Source organism: Cololabis saira, chromosome 17, assembly GCF_033807715.1.
Source record: "Cololabis saira isolate AMF1-May2022 chromosome 17, fColSai1.1, whole genome shotgun sequence".
Lineage (NCBI taxonomy): Eukaryota > Metazoa > Chordata > Actinopteri > Beloniformes > Belonidae > Cololabis > Cololabis saira.
The window spans coordinates 26,462,815-26,481,793 of NC_084603.1; the positions used below are offsets into that span (position 1 = coordinate 26,462,815).

Below are 18,979 nucleotides of genomic sequence, written 5' to 3' on the forward strand. Positions count from 1 at the left end.
CCATAAGGGAGGTGGAGTGCGGGGATCACCAGGCTGGGTTTTTCTCCTGCTGCTTCTTGGTCCCCAAGCGGGATGGGGTACTTCGCCCAATTCTGGACCTCAGGGGGCTCAACAAATATCGGCGGCCCCTGAGGTGCAGGATGTTGACGATTCCCAGGGTGCGGCAAGCCATTACCATGGGGGACTGGTTTGCCACTGTGGACCTCAAGGATGCATACTTCCAGATACCCATCTGGCAGGGGCACTGGCGTTTTCTGAGGTCTGGCTTCGAGAGCAGACGGTTCGAGTTTCGGCTCCTGCCTTTCGGCATATCCCCGGACATTTACCCGATGTATGGATGCGGTCCTCGCACCCATGAGGCTGCAGCGGCTCCGCATCCTCAATTATCTCGATGATTGGCTGGTCTGTGCGGTCTCGGAGAAGCTCTGCCGCCACCACGTGGCCCTGCTTCTGGAGCACATTCGAACCCTGGGTCTACGCTTGAATTACAAGAAGAGCAAGCTCCAGCCTTCTCAGGTGACAACCTTCCTGGGTACGGTTCTGGACTCCAGGAGGGCGGTTATCATGCTGACTCTGGAGAGGCAGCAGGCCTTCATGGCCTGCCTCAGCCACTTTCAGCTGCACTCTTGGGTCAGCTGGGGGCTCTGCCTTCGTCTCATGGGCCTAATGGCAGCCATGGTGCAGGTTGTCCCTCTTGCCCTCCTCTATATGCAACCTGTTCAACGATGCCTGCTGGGCTTGGCCCTGTGTCCACAGATGTCCCGCCAGATCACAGTTGTGGTTTCTCGGAGGCTCCAAAAGGCCCTCTCCTGGTGGAGGGATCCGGCCAATCTGGTGAACGTGAGTGCTCTGGGACCGGTGATGTATCACCAACTGGTATTTACAGACGCATCCCAAACAGGCTGGGGCACTGTCCACGAAGGCTGTGGGGTCAACAGCCGCTGGAGCGGTCGCTGGATGTCCCAGCACATAAACATCTTGGAGCTGACAGCTGTCCTTTTGGCACTCCGACAGTTCCTGCCAAGACAAAGAGGTCACCATGTCATCGTCAGGACCGACAACACAGTAGCAGCGGCCTATATAACAGACAGGGGGGTCTGGGCTCCCCTGTCCTATGCAAGCTGGCAACCACACTGTGGCAGTGGGCTCACCCCCTCTTCTGTTCGCTCAGGGCTGTGCACGTGCCGGGACCGTTGAACACGGCAGCAGATCTCATGTCGAGAGGAGGGCCGACACCGGGTGGAGACTCCATCCTCAGGTGGTCGTGGGGATCTGGCGTCGCTTCGGCGGGGCGGACGTCGACCTGTTTGCTTCCAGGGAGTCGATGCATTGTCGCCTATTCTTTTCTCTGAAGAACGACGATCCTCCCCTGGAGTGGGATGCGCTGGCGCACCCATGGCCTCGGGGTCTTCTCTATGCCTTCCCTCTGTTCACTCTTCTCCAGCTTCTCCTCAGGGGCGCAGCTTGTGAACAGGCAAGGCAGGCAACTGCTTGGGGCCCCGAGTTGTTGGGGGGCCCATGAGGCCCCAAAAAAAAAAAAAAAAAAAAAAAAAAAAAAAAATATATATATTTTTTTTAATTATTACTATAAACAAAGGTGTTTCCTGTCAGGGGTATTGAGGACTAAAAAGTATTTTGAAGGCTGTTTTTACTCCACAGATCTCAAAATGTGGTAACCGCAATGACCACATCCTCCTCCTTAAACAAACATAGGGCAATTATCAATGACATCTCAGTAGCCAGTAAGAAACCTCCCTCAAGGGCCCCGATGTCGTCATTCCCATGATCACGGATCATCCACCTGTACACAGTGTCAAAAAAAAACAAAAAACTACACAGTGTCGTGTGCACAGAATTTAACGTTCATTCTGGAAGTTTTAAATGGAGCCGATTCGGCTCAGCCGAAGGTAAAGAAAAACATTTGGAATAAAAAACAAAATTTCATAAAGTTTTCGTTGGTGTCAGTTTATTATAACATAATGGTGATGAATGCTGGTTTGAGGGGCCCCCTAGAAATTTTTGCCTAGGGCCCCAACAGACCCTAGAATCGCCTCTGCTTCTCCTTCACAGGATTCAGGTGGAAGGGGTGAGGCTGATTCTGGTGGCTCCTCTTTGACCCCACATGCTGTGGTTTTCTGCAATTCCACCTCTCCTGGACGGCACACTATGGGTTCTCCCGCTTCGGCGAGACCTGCTGTCCCAGGCGAGCGGAGCCCTGTTCCACCCCTTCCCAGCGGGGCTCAGACTGGTGGCCTGGCCCCTGAGAGGGATGGGCTCCAGGCTTTAGGCTTGCCGGAGTCTGTGGTAAAGACTGTGCAAGCGGCCCGGGCACCTTCCACTAGGGCTGCATACTCATACCGATGGGGGGTATTTACCACTTGGTGTGGGACTCACCAGATGGATCCCTATTCAACCACCGCCCGGGGCATCCTGTCATTTTTGCAGTCTCAATTGGAGGCTGTCAAGGCAGTTTGTGTCGGTGAGCATGCATTGTCTCCCGATGACTGCTCCCTGATTTCCCGGTTCCTTAAGGGTGCCCAGAGGCTTGCGGTTCGTAGGACTGGACCTTCAGTCCCTCCTTGGGACTTGGATATCGTCCTTGGTGCAACTGAGCAGCTCCTGCCCATGCTGTGCTGGGTGTGACTCAACGGTAGGCGGCTACATCCTTTGTTGTCTCCTTCGGTCAGCTTGGCGTCTTGCGGGCTGATCTGAGCGGCCGCTCTGTTTTTGACTTTTTGTTTGGTTTCTTTTAGGGATGCCCCGATACTGGTATCGGTATCGGGGCCGATACTGCCCTCATATACTCGTACTCATACTCGCAAAAATCCTCCGATACCACGCACCGATACTTGTAGTTACTGGTTAGCGCCACTAGGGGGAGATGTTGAGCCGCCCCGCGGCTCCCCGGGTCAGTCTGCAGTCTGGCTGAGCAGCAGCTCTGTGGCTGTTCCCTGTTTCAGTCAATTCTATCTTCCTTAATTATACAAACTGGACGGTTGAGTATTACCCTTACTCACAGGGAACTTTATTAAACACTCCACGTAACTCACAGTACAACATGAACAATCCCATTGTTACATTCCGGTTAGCCGTTAGCCGCATTAGCCGGTAAGCCGCGTTAGCCGCGCCGACAGCCCGCAGTCTGTCTTGCTCCTGTCGTCGTCCCTTATTTTGAAATATGTCCACCCTTCTGACATCCTGCTTACATTAATTGTCACTATCTTGCCTGAAACGGCACTGCCAGTGTCACTCACGGGTATCACTCTCTATAACCGGACTGTAACAATGGGATTATTTATGTTCTTCTTCTTCTCTGTTTTATTGGCGGATCGCAACCAACTTTAAGGAGCATACCGCCACCTACTGTACAAGAGTGTGTAACATCATTTCATTTAGCCTGTTTTTTAAATTCTATTCGATTGTTTATGTTGTTTCCAGAGGTGGGTAGAGTAGCCAAAAATTGTACTCAAGTAAAAGTACTGTTACTTCAGAATAATATGACTCAAGTAGAAGTAAAAAGTAGTCATCCAAATAATTACTTGAGTAAAAGTACTTGGTGAAAAAACTACTCAGGTACTGAGTAACTGTTGAGTAACATCTGAAGTACAAAATAATCATCTTCAGGCAAATTAAATCAATAAAATAAATAAAAAATAAAAAATAGCTAAATTAAATTAATCTTAAAGGAGCTTGAGGCCGGATTGTGGCAAGATTTATGAAAAAAATCAGTTTTTCCCAAAGAATCACCCAGTGGTGTCATGAGATTGACGCGTACGTGGATAAAAGGGATAAAAGAAAAGTAACAGCTCAATGTAGCTTAATGTAGTGGAGTAAGAGTAACAGTTTCTTCTTCACAAATCTACTCAAGTAAAAGTAAAAAGTATAGTGATTCAAAACTACTCCTAAAATTACAAAATTTCCCAAAACGTACTCAAGTAAATGTAACGGAGTAAATGTAACTCGTTACTACCCACCTCTGGTTGTTTCACACGGACGGCTTCAGTTGAAGCACCGCACATGCACAGTTGATGTACCGGTACCTGTGATGAGACTAAAGCGCGGAAAGCCCCGCTGGCCGAGTTTTGTTTAAAATTGAATTTCTGTTGCAAATAAAACCTGTCTTCCAATTCATTGCATTTTTCATTGTATTTTTAGCCTAGTTATTTTTGTTGTAGAAGTATCGGATCGGTACTCGGTATCGGCGAGTACACAAATTAAAATACTCGTACTCGTACTCGATGTGAAAAAAATGGTATCGGGACATCCCTAGTTTCTTTTGGTCAGTCTTACGGCTTGCGAACTGTCCTGAGCGGCAAGTCTGCCTCTCAGGCTTGGCCTTTTGCGTCTTGTGGGGCCTTGTCCTGATTGGTATGTAAATAGTGTAGAAGAATAGGAGATGTCACTCTTCGGTGTACTGGGCTTGTGGGCTGCACCGTCTCCTCACGGGGTGTCTTAAAGAGTTCCCCGTACATATGAAATATGTAACGGAGTGGAGAAATAGTCTCGATACGATAGAGAACGTTTGGTTACTTTGTAACCTTGGTTCTCTGAGTGAAGAGACTATCTCTCCAGCTTTCAGGCCGCTCATAGACATGTTTTGATCAAACTATCACTGATTACACGCCATCACAGGTGCTTTATAGGTAAACCTGAGGGCGTGACCGGGCAAGCCGGTGTGTCTTAAAGAAATATCCACGTACCTTGACAGCAGGGGGGGTCATCCTCGTACATATGAAATATGTAACGGAGTGGAGAGATAGTCTCTTTACTCAGAGAACCAAGGTTACAAAGTAACCAAACGTTCTGAATTCACTCGGAAGAACTTGATATCAAAGACTTGAAGACATGCTGCACGGTGAGCACCATTATGAGGCAAAAAACAAAAAGATTAGTAATTCTTACTCAGCATTCACTTAAATCATTCCTTAAAGAATCAAAGTTCTCAGGACTAGGGCTGAACAATTTAGCCACAATATTGCGATTTTAATATGCAAATGTTTTTCTTAAATAAAACCTAATGGATGATTTTAATACAAACACAATATTATATACATTTAGTAGAAACATTTTCTTCCAAAGACTAGGCATCCTTGTTTTAAGTCTTACATATTTTGATTTGGCCAGTAAATAGAATATACAGACTAATAATAATGATATAACTAATTCTTTTTTTAGAAAAGTTTTGACTAGATTACTTCAACACCTCAGACCAACAGATCTACTACCTCAAAAACAAAGTTTAAACTGACAAAACAATTAAGTTAGTACAAATTTGAAAGAGTTCTTTTTTTTGTACGTTTGTTTTGTTTAAATCATCCATCCATCCATCCATTGTCCACCGCATTATCCGAGTTGTTATCCGATCTGTTTAAATCAGATTTTACAACACATTTTGGCAACACATCTTTCGTTGAGGACTCAGTTGTTGACGGAGTGATTTTCCTTTGCTGTTTTAAACTGCGCTCGCAAGCGACACTTTCAAACATTTTAGGCAATGAATGATTCCTGTCTTTGGCTTGTCTGGTTCACTGACGAAATAATCCTATGGATGTGCTCTTCATCTTCCAGACAGAATTTCAGCTGATTCAACTTCAGACTGTTGCATCTAGCCGATAGACTGTAAAACAACAGTCTAGCCAGACGCCATGGCGCAACTTGAGTAAAGCAGCATGAAGAATTGATGCAGTTGAGCGCACGCTCACTCTCACTCACGTCACTCACGTTGGGATGTCAAAATCGTGTTTTATTTTGCGATATTATCGTAAATTCGATTATTCGTTCAGCCTTATTCAGGACTACAAATGACTAATTTACTAACTGGAAAAAAAAATGAAACCGATACATTGACACAAACATTAATATGCCAATATTGGTCCATACCTATTTACCAATACTGAATTGGCTGATCCGTTAAAACTGATTCCAATCACTAGCTGTTCACTCAGTACACCTTAACATGCTAAATTACCCACATAGGAAGCTATATTGATTTCAAATAGAATGTAAAATAAAAAAACCCCAACCTTTTCTTTATAAGGGGCATGTTTCTCTGGTAGCCGGTGGGAACATGCCCAATTTATATCAATCAAAGTTAGTTGTACAGTTTTTTACCAGCTTTTCGAACTTACCCTCGTCAAGAGTAGCTGCAGCTCTGCTGGCTGATGTTTACAGCAGGATATCCCGCCTCACATGATGTGTTGGTGGTGAAATCAGAAAGTACTGCTGTGTTTAGCTAACGCTGGGTTAATATAAACTGTCAGTTAAGAAGTGATGATGGCTGAGGCGACTGTCAAACTACGCCTTATATTATTAGGCCTGTAGCGATGCGTCAATGACGTCGACCCGTCAACGTCATATTTTGGCGTCGACGCATCGCCACGCACACGTGGGTCACCCAAAACAAACAATTTGTACTTCATCAATTGGAATTGGCATAGCACACCAGCACAACAACGATGTTGGAACATCTAAAGCGGAGGCACTCTCTTGTCTCTCGTGGACGGGACCATAAAGATTGCAAAATATAATAAGCAAAATATTTGCAAAAACGAATGTCACATGATCAAATTATGGTGTGCATCAGCTCCTACATTTTGATGTTTTCTCGTCATAACTCTGTTTACTGGCTTAAAATACGTTTTTTTATTGGTTATCAGAAGCTAAAGTGCCACCAAAAAATGATTCCTACCGAAAACAACAATTTAGTGTGAAACAGTGCCCTGTTTTAGCCAGATATGTTATTTTTAACTCATTTAGATAATATGCAGTGCAATGCAAAACACTGCCGTGCACAATTTGCAATTTTGTACAGGAGAGATTTTTTTGTTGGACTGTAAGAGTAAACGGGCCGGCCTTTTTATTTTGTATAATTTTATTCTATATTTTTTTATTTTGCTGTGCAAAACTGTGTTGTTTAATAAACTATATTAAAAAGAATTTATATTTATTTTATACATTATGCTTTTTATTAATCGAACAACAAAAAAATAATCGTTAGAATAATCGTCCAATTGCTCATTAAATTAGTCAACTAATCAATAAAATAATCGACTGATTAATCGTTTTAAAAATAACTGTTTACCCCCAGCCCTATATATTATAAATATATACTTAAAAAAAAATCCCTGATGTGGTTAAAAAAGATACCTCTCCCCTCAGAGTTGTCATGGATGTGAAATTAAACAATATGAAACAAAGTAGTATTTTGCAGGCTGTAAATATTTTTATTAAAAATGGGGATGTTTAATTAACTATTATTCTGTGCTAGAATTACGTGGATCATCATCAGTTGTTCCTTGTAATTTCATGGAAAATTGCTGTGAAATTATGCAGAAATGTTCCCTCATTCAAATATGCACTTCCACAGAAAGTTATTTTTAAATTGAGAAAAACCTCCATTGGATTATTGTTACCAGTGATATCTTAACGGGAAACCTGATAACACAGCCCCAACCTTTTTTTTTTCTTTTTTCAGTTGGAGAATTTAAACAGTTTAAGCGAAGGTTAGAATACACATTAAAGCAGCTTTAGTGTCCATTTATAGCTGATGGCGTTATCACAAAACAGCAGGTAGGGTAAGACGTTTTGTTCCTCCGAACAACACATAACTGTTCATGGCTGACGGATCATCAGTGTAGATGGAGATGGATCGTCACAGCCAGAAAAGGTATAACATTAATGTTACAGTAGGTTCTGAGTCACATAATTTCAAATTCGGTCCTGTGGCACAATTATTTTCCATTTTGTATTTTTGCCTAAAATTAAAAGTATTATATTTATAGGTATCTGATTCAAAGACAAATAACAAAACAACCATTCACTTTAAAAACAAAATAATACATTTTTGAGCATGAATTGAAAATGGGAAGTATGAATGGTACACAGTTTGATATGCACATGAATGTGGTTGATATACAGTCTGTGTGTGCACTGTCACACTTGAGGCCCTGCCAAGGCTGGCTTTCCTCTGAGAAGGACTGTGGGTTCTTTGCTGTTAATGTCAGCCAGAGTTTATATGAGGCCTCAGAACGGGGTGAGAAAAGTTGATTTGAGGTTAGGTGAGGCAGGGTGTCATGTTCTGACCTACAAGAGGATTGCAGGCTTTTCATTTGAAGCTGATTTTCCATGAAATGTTAGTCTGCACAATCTACTTATACTTTATGTTTTCAACTTGGTACATGATTTGTAACAAAGATCCACACAAATGTTTTGCATATTTTAGCTACTTATTTACAAATATTTTGTCCTGCGTTGTTGGTTTGCGATTAAAAGTGATGGCAGAATTGCTTTGGAGACTGTATAGACTTTATATGGGTCTAAAACGTTAAATAGCCTGCATGTGTGTGTCAAACAGATTCCATTTTTATTGTAAAGTGGGAGGGACTCTTTTTTTGGGAAGCAAAAGTCCCATTCATGTTTCCAAGAGGCAGTGACTCACTCTTGGATTACTTCTAAAGCTTAAAGCTGCACTAAAGTGTACTGATTTATAAAAATAAATCCAGCAAACATGACAGTTTATGCTCAGCTGAATTATGGTGAAATTGTGGGTGAATTCACCAACTTTTCCAAGGTTGTGCTGTTCATAGACTGTAATGATGAATTCTCTACTTTTCCACTTAGGATACAAGATACGGGATCGTATAGCCATACCCTTCACTAATAATACAATTCTTGACGTTACATTTTTTTAAATTTTATTTTAATACTCATTTTCCTTAGTGAAATCCACACCATGGTTGTCTTGATTAAGATTAAACCCTAAATTAGGATTTTTATTTTTTAATTAACAGTATCATGTTTAAACTTTATCCAGAATTTCTGCAGTGTCTACTTAAAGAATTTGATTTCTTTTAAATGTGATTAGGTACAAGGACCGAACGATATTGCTAATGCAACTTCTTTTCAAGTTTTCTGAAATGCAAACACAATTTAAGTCTGTCATTTCTTGATGAATACCTTTTCAGATTTGTTCTTGCATCCAAGAAGTTCACAAAGCTGTTAAGGTGTCTTTCCAGGCATAAATGGGTCATGGCTTACCACATTATGCCAAACACAGATGCATTTTGCATTCAAGTCTCAATAACAAGTTAGTTGGAAGCCACTGACACCATGATCAATATTGCCACATGGGGTTACACATATCTTGAAAAACAGTTGTGACTCAGCACAGTGAGTCCAAACATGTAAGCTGTAAGTGCATTTTGAAAAGGAGAATTAAATGACAATGACAACAGTATGATACTCTGTTCCCAAATTATGTGTAATTGAAAGAAATAGTTTGGATGATACAGGCAAGACAAAAAAATAAAACAAAACATAAAAACACAGTGATCGTTGAAATTACTTACATTTTTATTTCTTTGCACACAGTGTGAATCCGAGGTAATTCATGTTTTATTTTTCTTTCTGTTTCTCATCCTCTCATTGTCATTTATTTTATTTATATTAATCTTTTTTGCATTCAGAGTGTGCAAGAAAGGCTTGCTGAGAAGAGCTAAAACAATAGAAGCATTCTAGTTTGAGTTTCCAAGAGGTCTTTAATAGCCCATGTTTCACTTTTAACAATCTAAAAACATTTGCTAGAAGGGTCTCTCACTCACTTAGACTACGATCACACTGCAGTCCTTAATGCTCAATTCCGATTTTTTCCCATATCCGATTTTTTTGTGTGGCTGTTCACATTATCTTTTAAAATGTGTCCTATATCCGACTCGAGTGTGAACGCATCGCGGCCCTGAACTGACCCGCATGCGCAGAGGCGTGTGATGATGACAATGATGGGTTTGTTTTATAATAGATCCATGGTTTGCATCCAACAGGTGCCTGTGAACTGCCAATTATCCATCAAGCTCCACAATTATCATGTTAACATTAAATCAGATAGATTTGTCAAGGACGTTTCTCTTGCATCTCTATCATTATGCGGGCATGAATTCTCAGAGTTTTGCGGGAGCGGATGAAAACACTGCGGGCGCGGGCGGGAGTGTAACACACACGTTGCGGGTGCGGGCGGTAATGGTCAGAAATGCAGCGGGAGCGGGATGAAGAAAACAGTCCCGCTATAGCAGGGCTCTAGCTCCGCTCCCCGTAGTGTCAGCTCTGCTCTCCGGCGTTCAGCTGGGTTTATCACCTAACACACGGTCCAGCTCGTTGTAAAACGGGCAGGTTATGCGACCACGACCGCTTCGCTGATTTGAATCCTTAGCTTCTTTATTTAGTAATATGCTTAAATTCAGCGGGTTGTCTCGTCTGATCTGAGGTCGTATAAAGAGGTGAGCGGTGGGGAGGGGAGGAGGAGAGGCGGAGGCGGCCCGGAGGAACCCCCACCGTCTCCCGTGTCTCCCCCGCGGCTCGGGGCTCTGCGTGTGACGTCAGAGTCGCATTAATTCCGACTTGGCTGTTCACACTGAGGTCGCATTGCAAAACATCAGACCTGTATCCGATTTAGAACCACATATGGAAGCGACCTGAATCTGATTTGAAAAGATCAGATTCCATGTGACTTGTGCTGTTCACACTGTCATAAACAAATCGGATCTGAGTCACATATGAGCAAAAAATCGGATTTGGGTCACTTGGGAACTGCAGTGTGAACGTAGCCTAAATAACCAACAAAGTTTGTACCATTAGGTACGTTTGCACCACTGACGTCGGCTCACTAGCTGCAACTGCTTCTCTACATTGTAACTTTTATACAATTTATCAGTTGTGAAAATAAGCACATGAGCAAGGGATTACTTTGAAGACCCCTTTCCAAAATGTAACAATTCAGAGCTTTTCTCACAAATGACACGTAAACGTATACTGTGCAAAATAAGCTGTATGTTTAATTTAGGTTTTATTTGGAGCAATACCCTGTGATGACTTGTCTATGGCTGCAACTGACAATTATTTTCTTGTCGATTTAATCTTGAGTATTTTTTCGATTCATCTAATGATTTATTTTTTTTAGATGAATCTTATGATGATTTTTTTCCCCCACTTTTTTAAAGATCTTTCTGTTAAATGCCAACAAATAAACCATTTTACTATTCTTACAAATTTTTACTTTTAAATGTGAAAACATCAAATACATTTCATACATAAACCAAAGCAAAAGTGTCTTAGGGTATCGTTGGGTTTATTCAGAACAATCTCCATGAATCTAAAATAATTTGTTCAAACCCCAAAAAGTGAAAACACTGTTTAAGACATCACTTTGTGTAAAAGTCCATAATTGTAACATAAATTCTACCCAACGTTGTAAGTCTGAATGGTTTTCCATCACAAGCGTTAATCACTGCACACTTCACGTTGAACATGTTACTTTTTAATCTTAAATTATCTTTTGCCAGGTGATAGCACAAAAAGAGATATGTATTTGCCAACTGTTATATTAATAGACAGCACAAACATGACATTAACAGAAATCCATATTGTTTAGTTTAAAGTGCTCAAAAAGACCCAAATAGGCTGGAACACTTTGAAGCAGTTAGCCGTTAGCATCATCGTTTTATTTTTTACACCAGAAAATGATCAAGCCACGACTTAGCAAAACCTGATGCTTGAATCTAGTTTTAAGAGGTAGAAGTTTCATCTGATGAATTTATGCTACTTGTACTCGCCATTATCCGGGTGTTGTGTGTTGATCGGCAACAAATCAACTGTGATACCTATTGTGACCAGCAGAGGGAACTACCTCGTTAAATGACTGGTGCATGATGGGAAACCAGAGTAGCTACAGGCGAGGTTCGCTGGATGGTGTCTGTCGTACAGTACATTAAAGTTTGAGCACAAGCTCATCATTGATTAAAACCAATTCTCATCTTTTTAAGACTTAAACATTGTTGTATATGCAGCATGCGACGCATCAACGCACTCTATGCAAGTTGACGTATTTACGCAATCGACGTAATCGATTATGTCGACACGTCGTTGCAGCTCTAGACCTGTCCTTTAAGGTCAAACACTTCCCCTTGACTCATAATAGCAAAAGCTGCTAAAGATACTGGAATGAATGAAAAGGGAAATACCGGGACACCTTTATGGTATTGTGGAGCACTTTCAGAAGTATTATGGTTGTTGTGAAAGGGAAACTATGAGAACTGAGTATAATAAGTATAATAATATATTAAGAAACGGCATTGGTTTAAAAAAAAATGAAAGGGATACATTTGTACGGGCACGCAAGAGTTGTGGGATAAAAAGTTTTGATCAGTTAATTTCTCCTCAGTGCATCAGGGCAGGGATGCCACATGTCTGATTATTATTATGTACAGTTTAAGAACTAATTAAAAAAAGATAAAAAGTACAAAATACAAGAAAACATGATTATACTGTGCAATAAACAAAGTGGTAACTTGAGGTCAACTTGTGTAGTAAAGTTTTTAATAAAGATATCAGCTGTCTTTCACACAATTTTGCATTTACGCACCAGATTTTCAACAAGTATATAGGTCTGATGTCTCTGTATTTAAGCAATCAAACAAAAGAACCCGAAGACCTGCAAGGGTGCACGCCTCTGTGGGTGTGTTCCAGCCTCCTCTCTGACGCTGCAGTCCCTCCAAGTGTCTGTAGCAGTGCAGACACGAGCTGATCTGAATACTGATTTCCAGTTAGAGGGCTCTGACTGTAGCCCCACCGCCGTGGTGCTGATCTCCATTCAAGCTGAGCGGCGTAGTGTTGTTGTGTGTTGTGTAATACAGTGTAGTAGGGTGCATTTGAGGTAAACGCGCCAGCTCTGCAGAGAGAAAGGGGAGGGAGAGCAAGAATGAGGCGACAGAGAGGTGCAGAGATTTTCAGAGAGTGTGTGAGAGCATCCCTAACTGCCGCTGTTGCTATTTTTAACCAAGCTCTACTCCACAGTCCTGAGATCCTCTCCCACCTCCCACATACAGACAGTCAGCCTACACACATTCACACTCACACAAAATAACGTGCAAAAATACATTGACTACACAAAGCTCCACTTGCTTTTATTCTGACTTTTTATTCTAACAGTTGCTAAATGCAACAAAAGTATCTATGAATGAAGGAGAGGTTGAGCAAAGGGATACCGGTTTGGCAATCAAAGTCAGTTTTTGTTACACAAGAAACTGCAATAATTCATCCTGTTTATCAGAGAGAGTGTTTGCAATAGAAAGAGGAACTGGGTGTTTGATTGGGTGGGGGGAGCGCAGAGGAAGCATTTGTCCTCACAATAACCAGTTGTTTGTCTTGTCAGATATTGTGAAGGGGTTTTTGTAGGGGAAGAGAGAGAGAGAGAAGCTTAGGAGGAGAAAAAAAAATAAATCCATGCCTTCTTTTTTTCTTTATTATGTTTTTTTTTTTCTCCTTTCACTTCCTTCCAGGCTGAGTCACTACTGGTGAGGAGGAAGGTCTGGAGAGGGAACGCAAAAGAGGGAGGAGGTGGAGGAGGAGGGGGAGAAAAAGAAGAAGAAGAAGAAGGAGGGAGGGAGGCAGTGAGATAACCCACAACAGGAAACAAAACGACACAAACACACGTAGACATACACACCGCATGTTTGTGTGTGTGTGTGTCTGAGAGAGAGACTGCGCGAACTACAGGGTGAACGGGAAAGGAAGGGAGGGAGAGTGACGCGGAGGCTGGGAGAGCCGGCCCCCCCCCCACCTCTCCTCCTCTCCCTCTCTTTCTCTCCTCTTCTCCTCTCCTCCCCTCCTCCCTTTCTCTCTGTGTGGAGCAGGCGTGTAGCGGCATCAGACTCGGCGTGAAGGAACCATGAGCGATGTCACCATCGTTAGAGAGGGATGGCTCCAGAAACGGGGTAAGTACATCCAGAACCTCTCATGTTCCCTACTCCCTTCCACTGTGCCTCTCTTTTCTCTCCTCGTTTTCACTGCCTCTTGTCTAGACTGAGGGCCTGGCTGTGCCTGTCCACATGTGCCGGTGGGAGGATGTAAGTGTTTGCAATTGAATGTATGAGTGATCACATGGATGTCGGATTATCGAGTGGTCATATGTTACCTTTTTATATATGTGTGTGTGTGTGTGTGTGTGTGTTTGCCTCCATGGTGTTGTCATTTTAATATAAAGCTGGCTAGCTGTTTGGTTGCTAAGCCTCTATGTGGTTCAATCAGGTTGTTTCAGAAAAAGCGGTGTGCATAGGTATGTATGAACAAGTGTGCATGCGTGTGTGTGCGTCTAGTTACTATAGTATCAAATTCCAGACCCCCAGCGATGTTGCTGGTCCACAGTCTTTTGTCAGCCAGTGTGTGAAATCAAGTTAGTTGTGATCTCTGAGGTGGCATTGAACAGTGTTGTGTCTTAAGTTCAGGGGGGGGGAGATCCTAAATGGTATCAGTGAAAGTCATTTGACATGAGTTTCAAAGGGCAGTTGAAGTTGAGAAGGGTAGTGACCACACATCCTGTTTACAACCAAATGAGTGACACATAGAGAAAATTACAATGGTTGAAGACCATGTTGCACAAATGGTACTTCCGTGCACTCAGACATTCACGACTTATGGTTTAGCTCTTTCCTGCAACAGGTGAAGATGGATTTGTACTGAGGCCAGTCTGATTCAGAAACAGAAACAATGGGATGCCATGGTTCTGTGATGTCAGTAACACTGTTTTTAAGAATTTTCTAATAAACAGTACTTTCATGGGGGTCTTGTGTCTTTCTGGTTCCGCCAGGCTCAGGGATAAAAGTTTTTGTATGTGTGTATATATGTGCATCTCTGTTTGGAAGAGAGGGGATTTCCAGTGTTTTAGGCCAATGAAGATCTTCCTCTTTACTATGTGATGGTGTCTAGGAATGTGTAACAGAAACTAATGCACAGGAAGTGACATGATAGCAAACAGACAGCAGGTTTTTTGGGTAATGTAGGCTCAGCTTACAGCACAGGAGAACATGCTGCTCCTTACTACATGGACAGGATGCTCTCTCAGCATATTACACACACACACACACACACACACACACACACACACACACACACACACACACACACACACACACACACACACACACACACACACAGATCCAGCATGCCAGTATGATCCTCAGTTGTCTGTGCATATTAAAAGGAACACCTTGCCTCCAGTCACGACACAGCGATTCCAGCGTTTGTCAGTGAGTGAGAGTTTAAGGAGGAAGGAGTGTTTGTTTGTGTCGAGAATATGAATGTTTGTCTGCATCCTGTGCTAAATCTTTGTCTGTATTAGTGTGTGGGTCGAGATGCAGGGGGAGATTGCTGACTCACTGTCCTGGTCGTGATACAGCAAAGACTGCAGTCTTAGTCATTCAGCATTTTTTTTTTTTTTTTTTTTTTTTTTTTTAAACTTAAATGAAACAGCAAGTGAAATGGTGAAACCTCTACATAGAAACACATTCATACTCCTTCAGAAAACAGCTCTAGCTCTCATCAGATCACATTTATGTTTCCCCTGCTTTTTCGACTATCTCTCCTTCAGAATAACGATTTGGTTTTTTTCTCTTAAGTGAGGACCAAACAGAGATACTGAAAGACTAAATGAGTTTAAAAAGAAGAGACTGAAGTAAACAAACAGGAATAGATTTGAAAAAGAGATAGTCATAGTTGCCTTGAAGACTAATTAAAAAAAGTAAAGTAAAAGCAGTTTTTACTCGTGCTAAATGAATGCCTTACATTTTCTTCTTAAAGTTCAAGTCTTCTGGAATTTAACAGGTGTTAACTGTTTGCTTCAATTATAGTACAGTACATTAAATTCAGTGCATTTAACGATGGTTAGATTCAAAGACAGTTAGATATAAAGACTAGAAAATTGGTCCATTTCCCAGTTGTATGCAAAACATTTTGTGTAATAAAATGCAGGTGCTTCAAATTGCTTGGTCATCATTTTATTTGACAATGAACTGATGCTTAGGCTGTTGAATCCTGGTGTCAATGTACGGTAAAAGAGCTTAATGCAAGACTTACTGTAGATTGGCATGCAATGATACATAGAGCCTGTTCAAATATTAACATTATGTTAAAATATGCATCTTTTGCATAAAACTGTAGTGAGTCATATCAATGGCACTATTGTGGTGACACGCTGTCTAGTTTGTTTTTCCATAACCTAAACTATTCGGTTTTGTTTCTTTATACCTGTTGTTTGTGCTGATTGGTCTGGGATTTAACCTGATTGATTAAGAAGGATTCTTTTTAAATCAGTAATGCGTAAGACTTCTCATGCTCATGAACTGTCATCGGAGCGCTCACCTAAACCCTGATCACACATACGTGTTTGAAGAAGTGTCAACAGTGTTGCTGTCAATTGGTTTTGGGTGGGTTGATGTCAAGCATTGCATCAGGGCAATATGACCTAAAGTTATAGTTCAGTTTGCAGAACAGCCACACATTGTAATATGTTGCTGTTATGGAACCCATAGTTTACAGTCTTCCTTCTGTCAACTAGTGTCATCAGATAACTATAGATATCTTTTTTCTTCCCTCCTACTACTCTCCTTCATATATGATATTTGAATACAACTGTAATATGTTATTATTTCTATTGTTTCTTTGTTTCTCATCAGACAGCACAGTGAGTCAGAAATAGTAACTGGAATTACACTTGTCAAGATGAAATGTTAACAAGGTACTGATTTTACCAACATACCTTTCTGCTATTTTGCATTTTTTTTTTTTTTAAATCAGTTTACATTAATAATTTTGCCCTGCAGCTTTGGTTTGACAAGCCACCAACAGTTAAAACATTTGTCAGATATTACAGATGTGTATGAAATAATTAATACAGACACACACTCAAAAGTGGTGTTTAAATGCATTGTTGTAAATAAATTTATGAAGAAAGCCAAAGTATTTGAAATGACTATAATTAAACAAAATGTAAAGAAAGAAATAACTAATCAAAGCTTACCTAATTTAGGCTATAATTATAAATATTCTGTAATTTATTCAGAGCTGTAGCTCTTTTTTAATCTGCCAATTAAGTTTAGAATAAACATCGATACATCTACATATCCATACGTGAATATTTATAGGACAAAGTACAAAATTGCAACTGTAGTAACAAAATACCAAAGTGAATTTATAAACAGCAAAAAAGACATGAATGCCAAAAAAAATGTATCTGTTCCGTATGAACTCTGATCTGTTCTGTTTCTCTACAACAACTGGTTGATCATTATCTTGCAGCCACTGGAGCAGTCCTCAAGAACATAATCTCTACAAACTACAGTACATTGTGTCCCCAGATGACTTTCAACTACCATGACTACGATTTCCTTCCTTGTTTCATTGAGTCAGGGTGTGGAGAGCAATCGGCTGCATCCTTTCTTTAGGTTCAGAGGTGACAGACAGTAGATAAATATCACAATCTGTTGCACCGGGCTGTATTTACAGGAGATGACAAACAGATGTTTTAAAGTACATTCTATTTGCAATTATAAATATTCTGTTGTTGAAGATCTGCTTTCAGATTAATTTCAATTTGGTGGATAGGTGCAGATATCTGTGTCTTATATCATATGTTAGGGGGCAGAAAATCAGCTTTTGCTGTCTTCACATCAGTTTTGAGGAAGTGTAATTTCACTGGAAAAAAAACAAGACTGAACTATATTTTTTCTTAATTTCCGCTGCAGCCAGAGTTTTACCTTCTGTCACCCTGTGTGAGGCCACAGAGGTCACACTCCGCCACAGTGTTAGTGGATACTGTTACCTCTACCAGCATCAGCCCACACAGCAGTCAGCACAACAGATGGCTGGGAGGGAGGGGAGAGCAAGGAGAACAGCATCATCTTTTCTATGACACTCTGTCCCCCAGAGGTGCTTTATTCTGCAAACTTACTAATCAGGAGTTATACAGCTGTGTTAATGTAGAGTGAGTCAGGTTACACACTTGTTTGGAAATGGTGCAAGATTAGTGGTTTTTTGTTTTGCTTGTTTTTCACGGAGGGCTTTAGCAAACGCATGTCGGGTAACAGCAAAAGGATATTGCTGCTGTATTGCAGTTATTTTCCAGATAATTAAGAATTTTCTTTCTACTTAAAACATTGAATTCTTTATATGGGCGTGATGCATTCTCATTGATGTAACATTGACTTGATCATGAACATAATAACTGTTGAGTAATTGAGTTGTTTTATTTTTATTCAGCTGTTTTAGTTTAAAAGCAAATGTTCTATTTTCACATAGTTCTCATGGATATTAAAGATGTTGCAAGTGTTGTCGTGTCTGTTTATTGTAATGTGTTCTGCTCCGGCTGGATGTTGTCATGATTTGTTTGCAAATTCCATCCCTAATATTCATAATTCTGATCACAGTATTGGCCCCAGTGATATACTTGTACACAGTCAGGAAGTGGCTTCATTGCACATTTGCTTTATGAAATGATTTGTCTCAACCGGACATCAAGTAGAAAGGAGAAGCATCACATCTCTGTTTTTATTCATCCTGTGTTTTTGGTGCTTTGTCTCTGCTATAGTCCTCTGGGGAGAGTATTTGCTTTACTGTATACATTATACGGCGGTGGGGTTCATTGGGTTCAGTGCAGTGCAATGCAGTGAAGCAGCCATGTTGGCTCTGTGAGTTCAGTGAGTTCAGTGTTGCTGGAGGCTGACTGGCTGGATCAGGTGGCAGTGCCAGATCTCTGATATCAATCACTAGTCGCTGCTGCCTCCGCTACTGTCTACTGTGTCCCTCTGCTTTCCTCTCCTCTCCTTTCATTCACTGCAAAGCCCACTGTTTCTGTTGCTCTGTCTGTCCTTCAGCATGTACTCCTTTTCCTGTTTCCCTTGTTTCTCAAATTCACAGGGCACTGGCCCACAGGCAGACAGTACAGGCTTTGTTATGAATGGCATCCTCTTGCACATCCGGAGGAAGTGTACGGTCCAGTGTGGCTTTACAAACTGTCTCCATTGTCCTTAGAATGACTCACTCTACACTGCAGATAATGGCAGTCCGCCAGACAGACACACTGACAGCACAGCACAGACGGACCGGTCGGCACAGACAAACAGCACAGGAAAGACATCCAGAGAGATGGACAGTTTGT

General features: G+C 41.5%; 1 protein-coding gene across 2 annotated transcripts in view; it reads left to right on the forward strand.

Moving 5' to 3' along the window:
- Positions 1 to 18,979, forward strand: part of akt3a (v-akt murine thymoma viral oncogene homolog 3a) — a 72,248-nt gene that overhangs the window by 5,581 nt on the left and 47,688 nt on the right. Inside the window, exon 2 of one of the 2 annotated variants that reach the window (XM_061745924.1) lies at positions 13,329 to 13,763. The exons of the other annotated variant lie outside the window; for it this stretch is intronic. Coding sequence (XP_061601908.1) covers positions 13,718 to 13,763 — 46 coding nt within the window. The 5' untranslated portion in view covers positions 13,329 to 13,717. The remainder of the gene's footprint in view (positions 1 to 13,328; positions 13,764 to 18,979) is intronic. 2 annotated transcript variants of the gene reach the window in all.